The sequence below is a fragment of the Rhinopithecus bieti genome, unplaced genomic scaffold (genome assembly GCF_001698545.2).
Source record: "Rhinopithecus bieti isolate Rb0 unplaced genomic scaffold, ASM169854v2 scaffold_11273, whole genome shotgun sequence".
Taxonomy (NCBI): Eukaryota; Metazoa; Chordata; class Mammalia; order Primates; family Cercopithecidae; genus Rhinopithecus; species Rhinopithecus bieti.
The window spans coordinates 762,629-782,645 of NW_016806694.1; the positions used below are offsets into that span (position 1 = coordinate 762,629).

Here is a 20,017-nt window from a genome sequence, read left to right on the forward strand (position 1 = left end):
AGATTCAATGTCATCCCCATGAAGCTACCACTGACTTTCTTCACAGAATTGGAAAAAACTACTTTAAAGTTCATATGGAACCAAAAAAGACCCCGCATTGGCAAGACAATCCTAAGCCAAAAGAACAAAGCTGGAGGCATCATGCTACCTGACTTCAAACTATACTACAAGGCTACAGTAACTGAAACAGCATGGTACTGCTACCAAAACAGAGATATAGACCAATGGAACAGAACAGAGGCCTCAGAAATAACATCACACATCTACAACCATCTGATCTTTGACAAACCTAACAAAAACAAGAAATGGGGGAAAGATTCCCTATTTAATAAATGGTGCTGGGAAAACTAGCTAGCCATATGTAGAAAGCTGAAACTGGATCCCTTCCTTACACCTTACACAAAAATTAATTCAAGATGTTTAAAGACTTAAATGTTAGACCTAAAATCATAAAAACCCTAGAAGAAAACCTAGGCAATACCATTCAGGACATAGACATGGGCAAGGACTTCATGAATAAAACACCAAAAGCAATGGCAACAAAAGCCAAAATTCACAAATGGGATCTAATTAAACTAAAGAGCTTCTGCACAGCAAACGAAACTACCATCACAATAACAGGCAACCTACAAAATGGGAGAAAATTTTTGAATCTACCCATCTGACAAAGGGCTAATACCCAGAATCTGCAAAGAACTTAAACAAATTTACAAGAAAAAAACAACCCCATCAAAAAGTGGGCAAAGGATATGAACAGACACTTCTCCAAAGAAGACATTTATGCAGCCAACAGACACATGAAAAAATCTCATCATCACTGGCCATCAGAGAAATGCAAATCAAAACCACAACGAGATACCATCTCACACCAGTTAGAATGACAATCATTAAAAAGTCAGGAAACAACAGGTGCTGGTTCAACCATTGTGGAAGACAGTGTGGCGATTCCTCAAGGATCTAGAACTAGAAATACCATTTGACCCAGTGATCCCATTACTGGGTATATACCCAAAGGATTATAATTCATGCTAGTATAAACACACATGCACACGTATGTTTACTGTGGCACTATTCACAATAGCAAAAACTTGGAACCAACCCAAACGTCCGTGAATGATACACTGGATTAAGAAAATGTGGCACATATACACCATGGAATACTATGCAGCCATAATAAAGGATGGGTTCATGTCCTTTGCAGGAACATGGATGAAGCTGGAAACCATCATTCTGAGCAAACTATCACAGGGACAGAAAACCAAACACTGCATGTTCTCACTCATAGGTGGGAATTGAACAATGAGAACACCTGGACACAGGGCAGGAAACATCACACTTGGGGGCCTGTTGCGGGGTCGGGGGTAAGGGGAAGGATAGCATTAGGAGAAATACCTAACGTAAATGACGAGTTAATGGGTGCAGCAAACCAACAAGGCACATGTATACCTATGTAACAAACCTACACGTTGTGCACATGTACCCTAGAACTTAAAGTACAACTAACAACAACAACAAAAAGAATGGCGATCATTAAAACATCAGGAAACAACAGGTGCTGGAGAGGATGTGGAGAAACAGCAACACTTTTACACTGTTGGTGGGAATGTAAATTAGTTCAACCATTGTGGAAGATAGTGTGGCAATTCCTCAAGATTCTAGAACTAGAAATACCATTTGACCCAGCAATCCCATCACTTGGTATACACCCAAAGGATTATAAATCATTCTGTTATAAAGACACATGCACATGTATGTTTATTGCATCACTGTTCACAATAGCAAAGACTTGGATCCAATCCAAATGCCCATCAATGATAGACTGGATAAAGAAAACGTGGCACAGATACACCATGGAATACTATGCAGCCATAAAAAAAGGATGAGTTCATGTCCTTTGCAGGGACATGGATGAAGCTAGAAACTATTCTCAGCAAACTAACACAGGAACAGAAAACCAAACACCGCATGTTCTCACTCATAAGTGGGAGCTGAACAGAAAGAACATATGGACACAGGGAGGGGAAGATCACACACCGGGGCCTGTCAGGGGGTGAGGGACTAGGTGAGGAATAACAATAGGAGAAATACCTAATGTAGATGACGGGTTGATGTGTGCAGCAAACCACCACTGCACGTGTACACCTGTGTAACAAACCAGCACATTCTGCCCATGTATCCTAGAACTTAAAGTACAATAAAAATAAGTAAATAAATAAATTTTAAAAAGATGAGCTGATGGATGGATATGTGAGAGAAGACATACAGCAAAATGTTAACTATAGAATCTAAGTGATAGTGTATGTGACTGTTTACTGTATAATCCTTTCAACTTTTCAGTAATTCTGAACCTTTTCATAATAAAATGTTTTTGGGGCAAACTGTATTTATAATCCTAGGGGTGAGGGACTAGGTGAGGAATAACAATAGGAGAAATACCTAATGTAGATGACGGGTTGATGTGTGCAGCAAACCACCACTGCACGTGTACACCTGTGTAACAAACCAGCACATTCTGCCCATGTATCCTAGAACTTAAAGTACAATAAAATAAGTAAATAAATAAATTTTAAAAGATGAGCTGATGGATGGATATGTGAGAGAAGACATACAGCAAAATGTTAACTATAGAATCTAAGTGATAGTGTATGTGACTGTTTACTGTATAATCCTTTCAACTTTTCAGTAATTCTGAACCTTTTCATAATAAAATGTTTTTGGGGCAAACTGTATTTATAATCCTCTTAGTGTGCAGTCTAGCCAGTGTCAGAGAAAAGCATGCAACAGGGACTAAGCTAAAGAACTCAAACAATTTTTCAAGGGCAGACATATTGTCAACGGGGAAGGCAGCATACTAGAGTCAGGTTTGGGGATCCATCTGCTGCTGCTTCCACAGGGCTCAATCCTTACAGGAAGCAAGGCTTCACAGAATACATCCCATAAATTCGAATGTAAGCAAAACATTCACCCTGCTGGAAACTTTCCATACTCTTTGAAATACACACCTCCAAAACTTATCTTTCATTCCTAATTACAGGTTGAGTATCCCTTATTCAAAGTGCTTGGGACCAGAAGTGTTCCAGATGTGGGACTGTCTGCTTTATACTGGCTGAACATCCCTAATTCAAAAATCCAAAATCCAAAATGCTCCAAAGAGCATTTCCTTTGAGCATCATGTCGGCACACAAAAAGTTTCTGATTTTGGGCCGGGCGCAGTGGCTCACGCACGTAATCCCAGCACTTTGGGAGGCCGAGGCAGGCGGATCACAAGGTCAGGTGATCGAGACCAGCCTGGCTAACACAGTGAAACCCCATCTCTACTAAAAATACAAAAAAATTAGCCGGGCGTGGTGGCGGCACCTGTAGTCCCAGCTACTCGGGAGGCTGAGGCAGGAGAATGGCGGGAACCCGGGAGGCGGAGCTTGCAGTGAGCCAAGATCGCACCACTGCACTCCAGCCTGGGCGACAGAGCGAGATTCCATTTCTAAAAAAAATAAAAAATAAAAAATAAAAAATAAAAAAATAAAAGTTTCTGATTTTGGAGCCTTTTGGATTTTGAATTTTCAGATTAGGGATACTCAAGCTGTACTAAAACAGGTTGCAAATACTTCCTTGCAAACTTGAAACCATCATAACTTATTCCGAGTTGGTATGTACTAAACCAAAATAACATTTTGAAAAAGTCATTTTTTTCATCAGTTTGTACTGTCTTGACTTTTAGTGCAAATAAACAGCATTTCAGGCTTGGCACAGTGGTTCACACCTGTAATTTCAGTACTTTGGGAGGCCAAGGCAGGCGGATCACTTGAGGTCAGGAGTTCGAGACAAGCGTGGCCAACATGGCAAAACCCCATCTCTACTAAAAATACAAAGATTAGCCAGGCGTGGTGACGGGCACCTGTAATCCCAGCTACTCGAGACGCTGAGGCAGGAGAATCGCTTGAACCTGGGAGGCATAAGTTGCAGTGAGCCAAGATCACACCACTGCACTCCAGGCTGGGCGACAGAGCGAGATGATGTCTCAAAATAAATAAATAATTACATAATAAACAAACAAACAAACAAACAACATTTAAAAGGGTTTCAGATTGGAAGCCCCTGCAAATCCTCCCTCACTCAGTGGCCTCTGGTAGTTTCAATAGCAAAAATGTTTCTAATTTTCTTTTACCATAGAAATGTACAAGTAAATTTTATCAAACTAAATAGTAAAAAACAAGGGAAAAGGTACCTTTGAAAATACTCATTATTTAAGTATTCTGCCTGTATTTTCAAAGCCTAAGAAATCACAAATTACTACTGAGTAACAAGGTTAAGAAAAAAGGATGATTGGCCGGCTGCGGTGGCTCACACCTGTAATCCCAGCACTTTGGGAGGCTGAGGTAGGTGGATCATGAGATCAAGACTATCCTGGCCAACATGGTGAAACCCCATCTCTACTAAAAATACAAAAATCAGCTGGGCGGGGTGGCACGCGCCTGTGGTCCCAGTTACTCGGGAGGCCGAGGCAAGAGAACTGCTTGAACCTGGGAGGCAGAGGTTGCAGTGAGCCAAGATCATGCCACTGCACTACAGTCTGGTGATGGAGCAAGACTCCGTCTCAAAAAAAGAAAAGAAAAAATGATTAAATGAAACAAATCTGACTCACACCGTAAATCCACAGACTAAACAGGAAAAACGATTGCTCCTAACCTCAGTACTACTGAAATGTTGAGCTGTATGATTCTTTGTGGTGGAACTGTCCTGGGCTTTCTCGGATGTTCAGCAGCCTCCCTGGCCTCTACCCAGTTGGTGCCAGTAGCACTCCTGTCCTGCCCCCAGTTATGACAAACCAAAAATAACTCCAGACTCTGCCAGTGTCCCCTGGGGGTAACACAAGCTCTGGTTGAGAACCACTGCTCCAGATGACAATACAAAGAGCTGTTATTAGCACCCTAGAGACTGGCACGGTACATTAACGTGGGCTCTGCATTCAGCCAGACTGAATTTGAACCTTGCGTCTACCACTGACCAGCAAGTAAGATGCAAAATCACAGCCACGCATCTCTCGCAGCCTCAGTTTACACAAGTGCAAAATGGCAAGAGTGGTTGTATCTCGGATGGTTGTTTTGAAGATAAAAATGTGACAATCCACCATCTTAGTCTGTTTGTGTTGCTATAACAGAATACTATAGATCGGGTAATTTATAAAGAACAGAATTTTATTCTTCACAGTTCTGAAGGTTGGAAGTCCAAGATCAAGGTGCTGGTTTCTGGTGAGGGCTGCTCTCTGCTTCTTTGTGTTTGAGACAAAGTCTCGCTCTGTCGCCAGGCTGGAGTGCAGTGGCGCAATCTCGGCTCACTGCAACCTCTGCCTCCTGGGTTCAAGCGATTTTCCCGCCTCAGCCTCCCGAGTAGGTGGGACTACAGGTGCGTGTCACCACGCCCAGCTGATTTTTGTATTTTTAGTAGAGATGGGGTTTCACCATGCTGGTCAGGATAATCTTATCTCTTGACCTTGTGATCCACCTACCTCGGCCTCCCAAAGTGCTGGGATTACAGGCGTGAGTCATCGCAGCCGGCCAGGCTGCTCTCTCCTGCATGTTCCAGAGGGAAGAAATGCTATGTCCTCACATGGCAGAAGACAGAAGGGCAAAAACGCCAAACTCCCTCCCTCAGGCCTTTTTGTAACAGCATTAATCCATTCCCGAGGGCAGAGCCTCATGACCTGAACACCTCCCAAGGGGATCCATCTCCCAACACTGTGGTACTGCAGAGTAAGTTTCCAATACAGAAATTTGGGAGACACATTCAGATTACAGCATTGACACAGTGATTGAGGGTAGTGCCCGGAATACAATCAACATGAAACAAATAATCAATACATTTTTATTGCAGTCCTATCATGTTTATGGTATTCAAAACACAGATCATTTCATTTGTTCCTCACAATCAAATTGGCAAGTTGGGACAGCAAGCAGCTTCTGATGAGTGCAGAAATGCTAAGGTGAGCGTAAGTAACAGAGACAGGGCTGGCTCCCTGGATTCTCCTGTCTGTTAACAGCTCTTCCGCCACTCTGCCAGGCTACTTTATCTTTACAAAGGCACAGCAATGTTAATTCTGAGTCTTCTTGTGAAATAATAGCCATATTCATCCCACAGGCAAACCCCATCCAGTCCATCTCTGTGAGAGGACAGGGCAGCCATCTATGCAGGTAGGAATCCCACCAGGATCCTGATTTGTCTTCAAAGGATGCCACAACCCTGCTTGGTTGATTATTAAATCAAATGGTTCTGCCCTAAATCACTAGAGACTTATCAGAGATTCTTCCTTGAGAACAACCTCAAAATCATGGCTAGTAAACCTAAACAAATCAGAATATATTCAAGAAATCTGAAAAATACAGCCCATTTAGTCCTCTCCACAAACCAAGTTTTATCCTTACACAAAATCAGATCATCGGAGACCTTGAAGGCTCTGACAGTGTCTCTTGGGTGCACATGGAAGGACAACAGTTGTAAAAATCACCACTAACATCTTTAAACAGCTGTGTCCACCGCAGCTCATGAGGCCAATCAAGTGACTCCACAGAAAACAGAGGTCAAGCTCCAGTGTCAAATAAAGCTGTATTTGTCATACATACCTAATTCTAAAAACTTTCAGATATTGTTAATCTTGTAATTTATCACATCCCCTCTTTAACACTAGGATATAGAACCAAAATTTGAGCTCCAGCCCCACTGCCGAACACCTGTGCAGTTATAAGGCATGCACAACCATGTAGCTGGAGTTTCTTCCGACTGCCCTGCCATTGCTTCCTTTCCTCTACGATTTATCACTTTTATCTCTAATTGCTCTGAATGTGTCTACACAAATGGCTTCAAATCCTTTTTACATATGATGCTGGCAATTAAAAAGCACCAAACTCTTGTCTTGGGGCAAATTCAGTCAATGGGTATTTGGTATGGTCTAAATAGGGATGTCCCCCAGCAAATTCACATGTTGAAACCTAGTCTCCAATGTGACAGTACTAAGAGGTGGGGGCCTTTGGGGAACTGATTAAGCCATGAGGGCTCCGGCCCCATGCATGGGCTTGGTGCTCTTATAAAAGAGGCTGGAGGCAGCACTCTCATCCTTCTCACCATGTGTGGGCACAAAAAGGCAGAGGGCAACCCTCCCCAGATGCCGCAATCTGCTGGTGCTCTGATCTTGGGCTTCCCAACCTCCAGAACTGTGAGCAATACATTTCTGTTGTTTATTATAAATTACTCAGTGGTATTTAGCTATAGCCGACTGAACAGACTAAGACAGTATTTGTGCTGATAATTGAAAAAATAAAACTTAACGTGAAAGTTAGTATCTTAAATAGCTCCACATGGATTTACCCAAAGATGTGTTCCTAAAAAGCTGGGTACATTTTTAAATGTCCAAATTAAAATGAAACTTAAGATATACCTAATGTAAATGACGAGTTAATGGATGCAGCACACCAACATGGCATATGTATACCTACGTAACAAACCTGCTGTTGTGTACATGTACCCTAGAACTGAAAGTATAATAAAAAATAAATAAATAAATAAATAAATAAATAAACACCCAGGAGCGCTGCTGGGCCTGCAGGTGTCTGTCAAGTCTTTGTTCAACAGGATGGGGTTTGTTAAAGTTGTTGAGAATAAGGCCTATTTTAAGAGGTACCAAGTGAAATTTAGAAGATGATGATAGGGTAAAACTGATTATTATGCTCAGAAGCACTGGAGATACAGGATAAAAAAATACAATAAAATAAAATACTTAAAAGCATTAGAAAGACTAATACCTATAAGTATACTATGCTGGCTGCTATTATAACTTGCCATTTCTACAAAGCATATAAATTACTCCTTAACTTGCTTGTAAGTCTAGATAATTACATATTTTCACTTATAAAAGGCAGAGTATATAATTTACAACGTTAAACCAATAGTTATAACACGGCATAAACTCCAGGGGAAGGGAAAAGCAATAAAATGATCTTACTGTGAACTTTACGCCTGGTTGTGATCGATTTCCAAGTTGTTTGATTTCTAGTCTAGCCAACATGCAAGATAATCGAGTAGGTGCAAATAATACAGAGATGATAATGTCTTCCTTTGGGTGAATTCTGATCTCACAGTTACTGGTCAATCGCTGTTCTGAACCAAAAGTGTTCTGAAGCTACAATTTAAAAATAGTAACTGCATAAAACAAAGCAGTAGCACAAATAAAACATACCATTAACACAAATTCTTAAAAGGTAATAACACAAAAGGGTCTGCATATGTAAGTGTTCCAGACCCAGACAGAAGACACTACAAGAATCCACGTACTCTACGAACCTGAAAGCAGTCCTGATCTTGTCCTCTAATAAGCAGTCGTAAATGTTGAGTTGTAGATGCAGAATTATTTCTTAAAGCTAGCTTCTGAAGCCTAAAAACAATGACACATTTTAAATATAGTTTTTCTCCATGGATATTGCTATCGTTATAAGAACAAAGCCAATTAAAACCAGCCACAATGTCTAGAGAAGAACTGACTATACGAGCCATTTCAGCAGCCTACAATTGTCTTCCCACAGTCCTAGACTCTATGTTTCTGAAAATGTAGGCTCAAGACTCACCTTATAGAGGCTTTTTGGTTTAATCTCTCTCCAGATACAGCTCTGCAGCTGACATTATTTATACTATGTGTATAGGTATTATCGGTCATATAAAACATCAGTCAATGAAAATCCAGGTGAAGAAATTCATCAAGTCATTAAGTCAGTATCACACCTAGCTGGAACACCTAGCTTATCCAAGCGAGCTTTCAGGGAAACAAGGGGTCCTAGGCTAAGAGGCTCATTTGCACAAAGCAGTCTTTTAAACAGTATATTGAATTAACTCTACTTTTAAAGAAGCTACAATGCAAAAGAATGTACATATAATAGCACCTGACTGATAAAAACACTTCAATTGTGGAAACTGTGAATCCTGTCTTCACTGGAGAACAGAGAATACATGAGTAAATCTCTGTTTTACTCAAAGTTGGAGAAGATCAGCAGCTAATAAATCAGCAGCTGAGGTCTATGTCTCATCTACCTTGTGTTAAAAGAAATGCAGACAACTCTGGCTATTGACACCTCCAGGAAAAGCCTTCCACAGGGACAATGACTGGGGAAGAATTACCTGAAAGAAACATTATTTTGTAAAGTTTTCATTCTCATGTATTTATTTTATAATTCGTAAAGCACTGTGGTTATCATTTTCAAGTACAGAGTTATCAGGTGGGATGGGAGAGGCTAGGTTTCCATAGAGTCATATCATGAGTTAAACGTACTCAAAAGTCAAGAACAAGCCAGTTACTGCTTGAGTGAAGTGTAATTGTTTCTGCCATAGGCTTCTGAGAGATGTTTCTTCTGGAGATCCTTTCAAAGATAAACCTGTACAATACCGGGAGTCTCAAAAAACAAAACCAAAAAAAACCCACCAAACAATTTTATAGTAAATACTACCTCCCATCTCCTAAGGCACCCCTCTCCCCTACATGCTCCATTCAGTGTGGTCGGGAAGTCTGACACCCAAGTCTGGTGCATTAAAAACACTTCTATGAGTTTTGCTAAAACCATGTGGTTGCTGACTGAGAAATTCAGATCATTCAGAAGAATGAATGTACTGCATATTCTCTACGCAGCTCTCCATAAATCTGTCTCTCAGCTGGCTTTTGAAAAATACAGAGTGGCAGTGAGTTTAAGGGGATACTCCCTCCTCAGCAGCAACCGTATTGTTGGTCATGTGTCAGGTGCTCTTTGCAGGACTGGAATATATGTGAAAGAAAAGCTGACTCAGGACACGTGCCCATCGAGGAGGTTTTTCCAGTTCTGCACAATTGAGCCTGAAGAGTGTCTATTATGACAACATTTTCCTGCAAACACTGATTTGTGGTCTGCTCCAAAATATGTATAAACAGTGGACTGTCAGTCTTTGACACTTACTGTGTTCGACCAAGAGGGACTCCTCCCCAAGCCAGAAATTGTTTGTTGGACAAAATCGACGGAATATCTAAGCAAGGTCCAGGTGACAGAGGTTTACTTCCTGAAGAAATGACTTCACCTTTCAACATGACTTCATACTGAGGTCCAAATGGCTGCACAAGTATTTTCAACATCCTAAGAAAGAAATCTGAGTTGAAGGTCCTGTATTTGATTCTTTTCCCAACTATTTCCTACATGTTTCCATTGTTTAAAAGACTGAGGTAGGTGCTGGGGATATGATGATATTCCCACCCTTAGAGCTTGTGCTGCAGAGAGGAATACAGACAAGGAGAGAGACGATCGCAATGGCACCTGCACGTGGGGGGTGTGAGACGCCATCGTGCTTTGGGAATGCTATTTATGAGACATTTGGGAACAGTGGAGGAAAGTCTCCCAGAAGGCGCCAGCCCAGGGAGGGTGAGAGCAAGCATTCCAGGCAGAGGCATTCACGCTGGTGCAGACCAGACTCTTCTCTTCTGTAAGGTCACAAGAACAGACTGAGCACACGGTGAAGTGTTCTATAACCCAGGCAGGGGGATAAGCCTTGTGTGTGTCAGAGGAGACTGTACTTTAAGCTAGGGTCACACAAGCAAGCTCAGTACTCATGACAGTGGGGCTCTGACTCTAAGTTGATATTCACTGATGATTTGGGTGCCAAGAACTCATGGGCCTAGAGAAGAAATGGAGAAAGATATCTCAACAGCTGACATCGTCAACTAATACTTTCGGGAGAAAAAGTGAGAAACATCAGGCCGGGCACGGTGGCTCAAGCCTGTAATCCCAGCACTTTGGGAGGCCAAGACGGGCGGATCACGAGGTCAGGAGATCGAGACCATCCTGGCTAACACGGTAAAACCCCGTCTCTACTAAAAAAACACAAAAAACTAGCCAGGCGAGGTGGCGGCGCCTGTAGTCCCAGCAACTCAGGAGGCTGAGGCAGGAGAATGGCGTAAACCCGGGAGGCGGAGCTTGCAATGAGCTGAGATCCGGCCACTGCACTCCAGCCTGGGCGACAGAGACTCTGTCTCCAAAAAAAAAAAAAAAAAACACACACATCAAATTGATCTTTTATTATTTACTTTTGTCAGAATATACTTGAAAATAATAATTTCTTCATTTCTATTCAGCTGGTTTAAATGAAGATTTTTAGTTAAAAAAAGAGAAGACAATCTGAAGCTAAATGAAAGGAGATTAAACAGAGTCATACCATCTGTTAGGTAAGAAATATATGGACTTTGTCATTCAGGCTGTGGAATTTTGAAGCACATGTGAGTGGCTGTTTTGAGAGACAAGTAAAACTGTCATTAAAACTTATTTTTTTCAGATGGACTCTCGCTCTGTCGCCCAGCCTGGAGTGCAGAGGTGTGATCTCGGCTCACTGCAACCTCCGCCTCCTGGGTTCAAGTGATTCTCCTGCCTCAGCCTCCCAAGTAGCTGAAACTACAGGTGCACACCACCACATCCTGCTAATTTTTGTATTTTTAGTAGAGACAGGGTTTGGCCATGTTGCCCAAGCTGGTCCTGACCTCAGGTGATCCACCCGCCTCGGCCTCCCAAAGTGCTGGGACTACAGGCATGAGCCACTGTGCCCGGCCCATTATAACATTTTTATATTACCTTTCCTCACAGGCTTCAGGATCCTTTGGAGTAAATGAAACAATAACCTCATGTTCTTCTCCAGGTTTAAGGAATAGATTCTTTGGATCCACTGAAAAGTGACTTCCTTGTTCTGGGACCTAAATACAGTTACATAATCATAACTGAAGCCAACTTACAAACCTCAGCTTTCACTCAGTGCTCCTGCCGTACGTGCCCTTCTCATTTACTAGGACAGGTTGTTTGTCCTCTTCTCATCTCTCATGGTCTCCACTTGTCCTGTTCTCTTAGAAAGGATATTTCTTTCTCTTCTACAGCAAACCTTATCTTCCACCTCACCCCCAATTTTGAATCACTAACCTCCTCTCACTGCCCCTCAGATCTCAGAAATGATGTCAACGTGTGTGGATCACTCTTCACCAACTCCAGCCAAAGGGTGACATGCATGTTTTTCAGGAACTAATCTAAGAACTTGGTTCTCATATTCAAGACATTGGACTTCAAACTTAAAAGCGCCACAGCATATATTTTACGTTATATAACACCCAGTTTTTAAAAACTCTCAGTGATTCTTTCATCTGAGGCTCAGGGCACTCTGTTGGGCCAGGAAGGGCACAACAGCCCTGCAGAAAGCAAGGCGCTCTCACCGTCTGCGGAAAGCCTATCTTATGGCACTCTGATGGAAGTGCATACCTTGATATCCAAATAAACTTCAATGTTCCCGGCATTTTTCAAAGGTAAGTGCTGCTTTGTTGAGGAAGCCACTTTGGCCAAGAAATGCATCGTCTGGAGGATGGGGCAAGACAGACATTTCAACGAACTGTCACAAAGTGAAATCAGCATGAATGAAAGCAGTAACGGCAGAAAGGAGAACTGCGGCTACCTGCAAGTCCCTGGGAGCGTGGATCCTAGCTATTCCGGCTCTTGCTCGGAGACTCACACTTCTAAGAACTGGTGTAGGGTTTGGGCTGTCTACTTCTATATCAACTTTTGCGGAGAATTCTTCTGCTGAGTCCAGAACCTCTAAATAAAAAAAAAAAAAAATACATTCTTTTAGCTCAGAGGCCAGAGACTTACTTAATTCTAAATGCCATCAGCAGTCCCACGCAGTGCCCTTAGGGGCAATAAGAACATTTAGGCAAGAAGATTTTTAAGAGTTAAAAGAATAGAAATGAGTGAAGAGAAAGGTGGAAAAAGAAAGAAAACATCCAACTGGTAAATGTGATAAGATCAATTAACAGAAAACATTCGAAAAGGTTTTCAGTGCCACCTGCAGGAGTTACCCACACTTAACACAGGATTGACCTAAAACAGCATGCCATCTGCCTCAATTTCAAAAAATCATAAAATACTTGACAAATTTCGAAGTACTGACATTTACTGACAAAGGAAATACATCTCAATTTTGTAGTTTATTTAGCTGCAGATTAAAGCAGTTCCCACACAATGCAAACATGATACCTGAAGAGCTGATCTGTTTCTTTGGACTATGGAAAAGAACCCAAATCATCAGAAATTCTGGATCCTATAAAATTAAAAGAAAAATTTGACTTAATGTAAACTGGTATTAAGATTAAAATCTTAATGAAAGAAAAGCAGTGTGGAAGCTTAATTTTCTCTTTAATTCTAAGCCAGTTCTCTCCTACCTGTCCATCATAACTAGCAGGCATCACGTGGCTGACCACAGAAGGGCCGGCTAGCCGCGTGACCACATCAGTGCAAGGAGCAACGTCCACAGGAGCTCGGACGGGTTCCTTGGAAAACATGAAACAGCGCCAGGCTGCGGCGTTCTGTTTAGAAATACAGGAATCAGCTCAGTAAAGCCAACAGTGTAATGCTCAGTTTGTTAGCAAAATCCTTAAAAAATGTACTTTCATAAGATCAGTGCATTCTGTGAACAGTTTCTTACTGTATGTTCGTACTTACGGCATTAATAATCAGCCTAATTGGCACAGTGGCATGCGTTCGGTTTATCAATTTTAGTGGGAGAGCTTTCCAGCCTCCATAAGTCAAGTCACCAAAATCAAGAACATCTTTCTTTTCTGTTTCTACCTAATTACCAAAAAAAGGGAATGATTGAAAAGCAATATATTAATAAACAGCACAACATATATGTTCATATGACTGCCATTTCTAGCCACAAATTATGAGTTAGCATTAAGTAAAACTTACCTACATTTTCCCAGGCTATTTAACAATTGCTTACTTTCTACAAAAATAAATGTTAATTTATTCTTTTGAGGTAGTCTACCTACCCAAATATACTATAGAATTCAGCTGCTGTTACTTTGAAAAGACTGTACCTTAAGATGAACTGATAATTTTATAAAATTATAGACCCTTTTTCAATGAGTTCTATTATTAGAATAATCCTTCTCCATTCCTTTCAAAAATGCTATGAATATCTTGGCATTTTCAGATTTAATCTGCAAATGTTAAAATGTTATCAAAACAGACATATCAAAAGTTTAAAACAAGTGCCTGTGATCATGACAGACTCACTTCCCTAAATGCTGGAAACTAACCAAACTCAGGAGCCTCACACACCCGCACGTGGAAATGTTTGACGCTACAGGAACCCCCACCGGGTATCAAATTTCGTGAATGTCCCTGATAGGAAACGTCACAGGATTTGCATACAGCCTAGGCACATCCTCCTGTATACTTCAAACCATCTCTAGATTACTGATAGTACCTAATATAATGTAAATGCTGTGTCAATAGTTGTTATACTTTATTATTAGAGAATAATGAAATAATGACAAGAAAAAAATGTCTATACATGTGCAATACAGAAGCAACTACCCCTTTTTTTATTCTGAGTATTTCTGATCCAAGGTTGGTAAAACACAAGAATGCAGAACCCACAGATTCTGAGGACAGACTGTATTATACACACACACACACACACACGTGCACATATTTTGTTTTGCTCTAGCCAAACACAAAATAAGTGGAGATCAAAGGCAGACCACTAAGTGGGAGCTGATTTCCATGGTGGCCCAGGAAGGTCTGGGTTCCAGACTTGCCCTCAAGGTGGTAGAGCTTTAATACGTTCCAGAGAACAGAAGATGTGACTTCAAGCTTGTTGTGAGCAGGTCGAGGCTAGAATGGAATTTGAAATCTGCACATAAAGCCCAGAAATTCAAAGGAATGAAATGAAAAGGGAACTGCAAAAGCTGTTCACATGTCTTTGGAGTCAACAAGGAACCTGTCCAGAGATGGGTGGCATAGAAGATTATTTGCAAGAACATGAAAGCCTAGGCCTAGGCCACATGGGACATGGGATCCCCAAGTTGAAAAAAATCACAAAGGCTTTTAACACCTCCAACATTTCTGCAAAAGTACTCTCTAGAGACACTTCCAAAGACTAAGACACATCATGGGATTCCTAAAGCAAAAAGCAGCCTCAATGAATGTGAGCTCACATTAAAATTTTTTAAATATCAAAAAATTAGAAGCCACTGGAAGAAAATCAGAAAGACTTAGCAAAAGTAACTAGTAGAAGCATTAGTAACCCAAGAACTAGCAACATGAAATAAACTATGAAGTAAATTCACTTTAAATGTAGATAACAGGGCCGGGCGCGGTGGCTCACCCCTGTAATCCCAGCACTTTGGGAGGCCGAGGCGGGTGGATCACAAGGTCAGGAGATCGAGACCATCCTGGCTAACACGGTGAAACCCCGTCTCTACTAAAATACAAAAAAAAAAAAAGATTAGCCAGGTATGGTGGCGGGCGCCTGTAGTCCCAGCTACTTGGGAGGCCAAGGCAGGAGAATGGCGTGAGCCCGGGAGGCGGAGCTTGCAGTGAGCCGAGATTGCGCCACTGCACTCCAGCCTGGGTGACAGAGCGAGACTCTGTCTCAAAAAAAAAATTTAAAAAACTTAGATAACAGAGTCCATAACAGAGGGAAAAGCAAGAGATTCATGAAGCAATGGTGAGCAAAAAGACATATAAATAGCTTGATAAATCTGTTAACAATGTTAATGTTGGGACTGTAAAAACTGTTTAGAACTAAAACATTAGTCAAAGGTAATACGGAAGGAAAAGATGAGCATTTAAATGAGATGCTGTCTTCGTATTGTTGGAGGAGTTTGCTTTAGTGAGACATCTCATTATTGAAGTTACATATTAATGTTGAAAGTGAACTATTTGAGTGAGTTCAGATGGTAACATGGCATTTTGAATATTGACTTCCTTCCTTGATTTGCCTGGTGACCAAATTACTAGTGACTAGTTTACAAACTAGGCCATTCAAGGAAGTCAAGTTAACGTAAAGGAAACATGTCACCTAAATGCACTTGATGGTGTTGAAATGTCCACCTTCTTAAACTGTGTGATGAAATTAGTTCTAAAGAAGATACCAGGCCAACCCTGTAGTGCCCCCAGTTTGTTGCAGAATCTCATGTTTTGGATGTTATATAAGAGTCCTATTTGCCCCAGTTAATCTTGTGGACTGGCTGGCTCTTTTAGAACTCTGGACTATAACTTGTAAAGCCTCCCACAACTGACAGTGTGTATGTGGGTGTGTTTAAACCAAATCTTGAAAGTTTACAACAGAGCTGCATAGTAATAGTATTTATTAAAGAATCACAATTGTAAACATGAGCATAACTTACGGATTCTAGCTTACTTCTTTTGTAACTACAGACTATATCTTTGCTGCTATTATGTTAGAATAATTTTTAAATGTCACCCTGAAATAGAAATATGTATTTTAAGCACTCATGGAAAAAATGAACACTTTTTAAATGTGTGTTATTTTCTCCGTAAGAACTGTAAACATTAAACTAAACAAATTACCTATAATGAAACTGATTAAGGTCTCTGAGCAAGCTGGTTTGGCCAGAGAGCATACACAAACTTTTATATACTACAGAATGCTATTACACTTGGGAAATTATCTTGTCTAACCTGAATTTATATCCCATATACTACAGAATGCTATTACACTTGGGAAATTATCTTGTCTAACCTGAATTTATATCCCATGGTGATAACATGGTATATGTATTGTTATTAAAGTAAGTGACCATGTTTAAAAAAAAAAAAAAACTATTAGAACTGATTTAAAACTTTCAGTAAAGTTACAGGATACAAAATCAACATATAAAAGTCAGTAGCATTTCTATACGCCAACACCGAACTATGTGAAAAGAAATTTAAAAAGTAATCCCATTTACAATAGCCACACATAAAATTAAACACCTGGGAATTAACTTAATCAAAGAAGTAAAAGACCTCTATAATGAAAACTATAAAACACTGATGAAGGAAATCGAAGAGGACACAAAAAAATAGAAAAACATTCCGTGTTTACAGACTGGAAGAATCAACATTGTTAAAATGTCCACACTACTTCACAGAAATAGAAAAACAAAATCCTAAAATTTACAGGGAACCACAAAAGACCTGGAATAGACAAGCTATCCCAGCCAAAAAGAATAAAACTGGAGGAATCACATTACCTGACTTCAAATTATACTACAGAGCCACAGTAACCAAAACAGTGTGGTACTGGCATAAAAGCAGATACACAGACTAAAGGAACAGAATAGAGGACCCAAACACAAACCCGCACACCTACAGTGAACTCATTTTTGACAAAGGTGCCAAGAACATACACTGGGGAAAAGACTGTCTCTTCAATAAATGGTGCCGGGAAAACTGGATATCCATATGCAGAAGAGTGAAACTAGACCCTGTCTCTTGCCCTATACAAAAATCAAATCAAAATGGATTAAAAACTTAAACCTAAGAGCTCAAACTATGAAACTACTACAAGAAAACATTGGGTCCGGGCACGGTGGCTCACACCTGTAATCCCAGCACTTTGGGAGGCTGAGGAGGGCGGATCACAAGGTCAGGAGATCAAGACCAGCCTGGCCAATATGGTGAAACCTCGTCTCTTCTAAAAATACAAAAATTAGCCCGGCGTGGTGGTGCGCGCCTGTAATCCCAGCTGCCAGGGAGGCTGAGGCAGGAAAACAGTTCGAACTCGGGAGGCAGAGGTTGCAGTGTGCCGAGATTGCGCAACTGCAATCCAGCCTGGGCGACAGAGTGAGACTCCGTCTCTAAATGAATGAATGAATGAATGAATGAATGAATGAATGAATATTCAGGAAAATCTCCAGGACATTGGACTGGGCAAAGACTTCTTCTGAACAACCCCCCACAAGCAAAGGCAGCCAGAACAAACATGGACAAATGGGATCACATCAGGTTAAAAAGCTTCTACATAGCCAAGGATGCAAGAAACAAAGTGAAAAGACAACCCACAGAATGAGAGAAAATATTTGCAAACTATCCATCTGACAAGGGATTAATAACCAGAATACATAAGGGGCTCAAACAACTCTACAGGAAAAAATCTAATAACCCAATCAAAAACTGGGCAAAATATTTGAACAGACATTTCTCAAAGGAAGACATACAAATGCCAAACGGGCATATGAAAAGGTGCTCAACATCATTGATCATCAGAGAAATGCAAATCAAAACTACAATGAAATATCATCTTACCCCAGTTAAAATGGCTTATAGCCAAAAGATGGGCAATAACAAACACTGGTGAGGATGTGGAGAAAAGGGAGCCCTCACACACACTGTTGGTGAGAATGTGAATTAGTACAACCACTATGAAGAACAGTTTAGAGATTCCTCAAAAAACTAAAAACTGAGCTACCATGTGATCCAGCTATTCCACTGCTGGGTATATACCCAAAAGAAAGGAAATCAGTATATTAAAGAAATACGTTTGCTGCGGCACCGTTTACAATAGCTAAGATTTGGAAGCAGCCGAAGTGCTCATCAACAGATAAGTAAAGACAATGTGGTCATGTACACAATGGAGGACGATTCAGCCACAGGAAGAATGAGATCCAGTCATTTGCAATAACATGGATGGAACTGCAGACCATTACGTTAAGTGAAATATGCCAGGCACAGAAAGACAAACATCACATGTTCTCACTTATTCGTGGGTTCTAAAAATCAAATCAATTGAACTTACAGACATAGAGAATAGAAAGATGGTTATGAAAGGCTCAGAAGGGTAGGGGTTGGGGGTGAGGTGGGGATGGTTAATGGGTACTAAACAAATAGAAAGAATGAATTAAGACCTACTATTTGACAGCACAATAGGAAGACTATAGCCAATAATAACTGTGTATTATTTTTTTTGAGATGGACTCTTGCTCCGTAGCTCAGACTGAAGTGCAGTGGCGTGATCTTGGCTCACTGCAAGCTTCGCCTCCCAAGTTCACGCCATTCTCCTGCCTCAGCCTCCCCAGTAGCTGGGACTACAAGCGCCCGTCACCTCGCCCGGCTAGTTTTTTGTATTTTTTAGTAGAGACGGGGTTTCACCGTGTTAGCCAGGATGGTCTCGATCTCCTGACCTCCGGATCCGCCCGCCTCAGCCTCCCAACGTGCTGGGATTACAGGCATGAGCCACCGTGCCCGGCCAACAATTGTGTATTTTAAAATAACTGAAAGTATGTAACTGGATTATTTGTAACTCAAAGGATAAATGCTTGAGGGGACAACCTATTCTCCATGACGTGCTTATTTCATACTGCATGTCTGTAACAAAACATCTCATGTACCCCATAAATACATACACCTATTTAGGTACCCACAAAAAAAATTTTAAATAAAAGAAACATTTTAAATTAAAAAAAATTCCATACCACTCCAGAATGATTTAAAAAAAAAATCTAACAATACCAAACGTTAGCAGTGACAGGAACCTGCATACATTTCTCCTAGGAATGTAAATTAGAGAGCAAATTGGCGGCCAGGAGCGGTGGCTCAAGCCTGTAATCCCAGCACTTTGGGAGGCCGAGACGGGCAGATCACGAGGTCAGGAGATCGAGACCATCCTGGCTAACCCGGTGAAACCCCGTCTCTACTAAAAAATACAAAAAACTAGCCAGGCGAGGTGGCGGCGCCTGTAGTCCCAGCTACTCGGGAGGCTGAGGCAGGAGAATGGCGTGAACCCGGGAGGCAGAGCTTGCAGTGAGCTGAGATCCGGCCACTGCACTCCAGCCTGGGCGACAGAGCGAGACTCCGTCTCAAAAAAAAAAAAAGAGAGAGAGAGCAAATTGGCAATATCTAGCCAAAACAAAGGTGCACATACTTTAAACTGTAACATTTGCATTATGTACCTGGGAGACCCTTTATCACGCTGAGAAAGTAATCTAACAGTTTCTATGCATGTGGTCTCTGTATAAAATTCCCGAATGCTCTCTCATAGGGAATGTTCTTCCCCAGTCAAACCCTGCTGAGCCATCAGGGCCTAATTCCTCTAGTTCCACTCCTCCAAGAAGGCAACTTTAACAAGCTTGATTAATACTGAACTATTCCCTATACCAGTGGCTCCCAAACTTGTCTGTTTGTCGGATTCAAAGCCCAGA

At 41.1% G+C, this 20,017-nt stretch overlaps 1 protein-coding gene across 1 annotated transcript in view; it reads right to left on the minus strand.

The window, feature by feature from the left end:
• The window catches only part of CEP192 (centrosomal protein 192), a 140,514-nt gene that overhangs the window by 43,182 nt on the left and 77,315 nt on the right, over positions 1-20,017 (minus strand). The window contains 9 exon segments of the mRNA XM_017877480.1: positions 7,994-8,170; positions 8,332-8,422; positions 9,966-10,139; positions 11,622-11,740; positions 12,294-12,386; positions 12,484-12,623; positions 13,062-13,125; positions 13,247-13,390; positions 13,527-13,652. Coding sequence (XP_017732969.1) covers positions 7,994-8,170; positions 8,332-8,422; positions 9,966-10,139; positions 11,622-11,740; positions 12,294-12,386; positions 12,484-12,623; positions 13,062-13,125; positions 13,247-13,390; positions 13,527-13,652 — 1,128 coding nt within the window.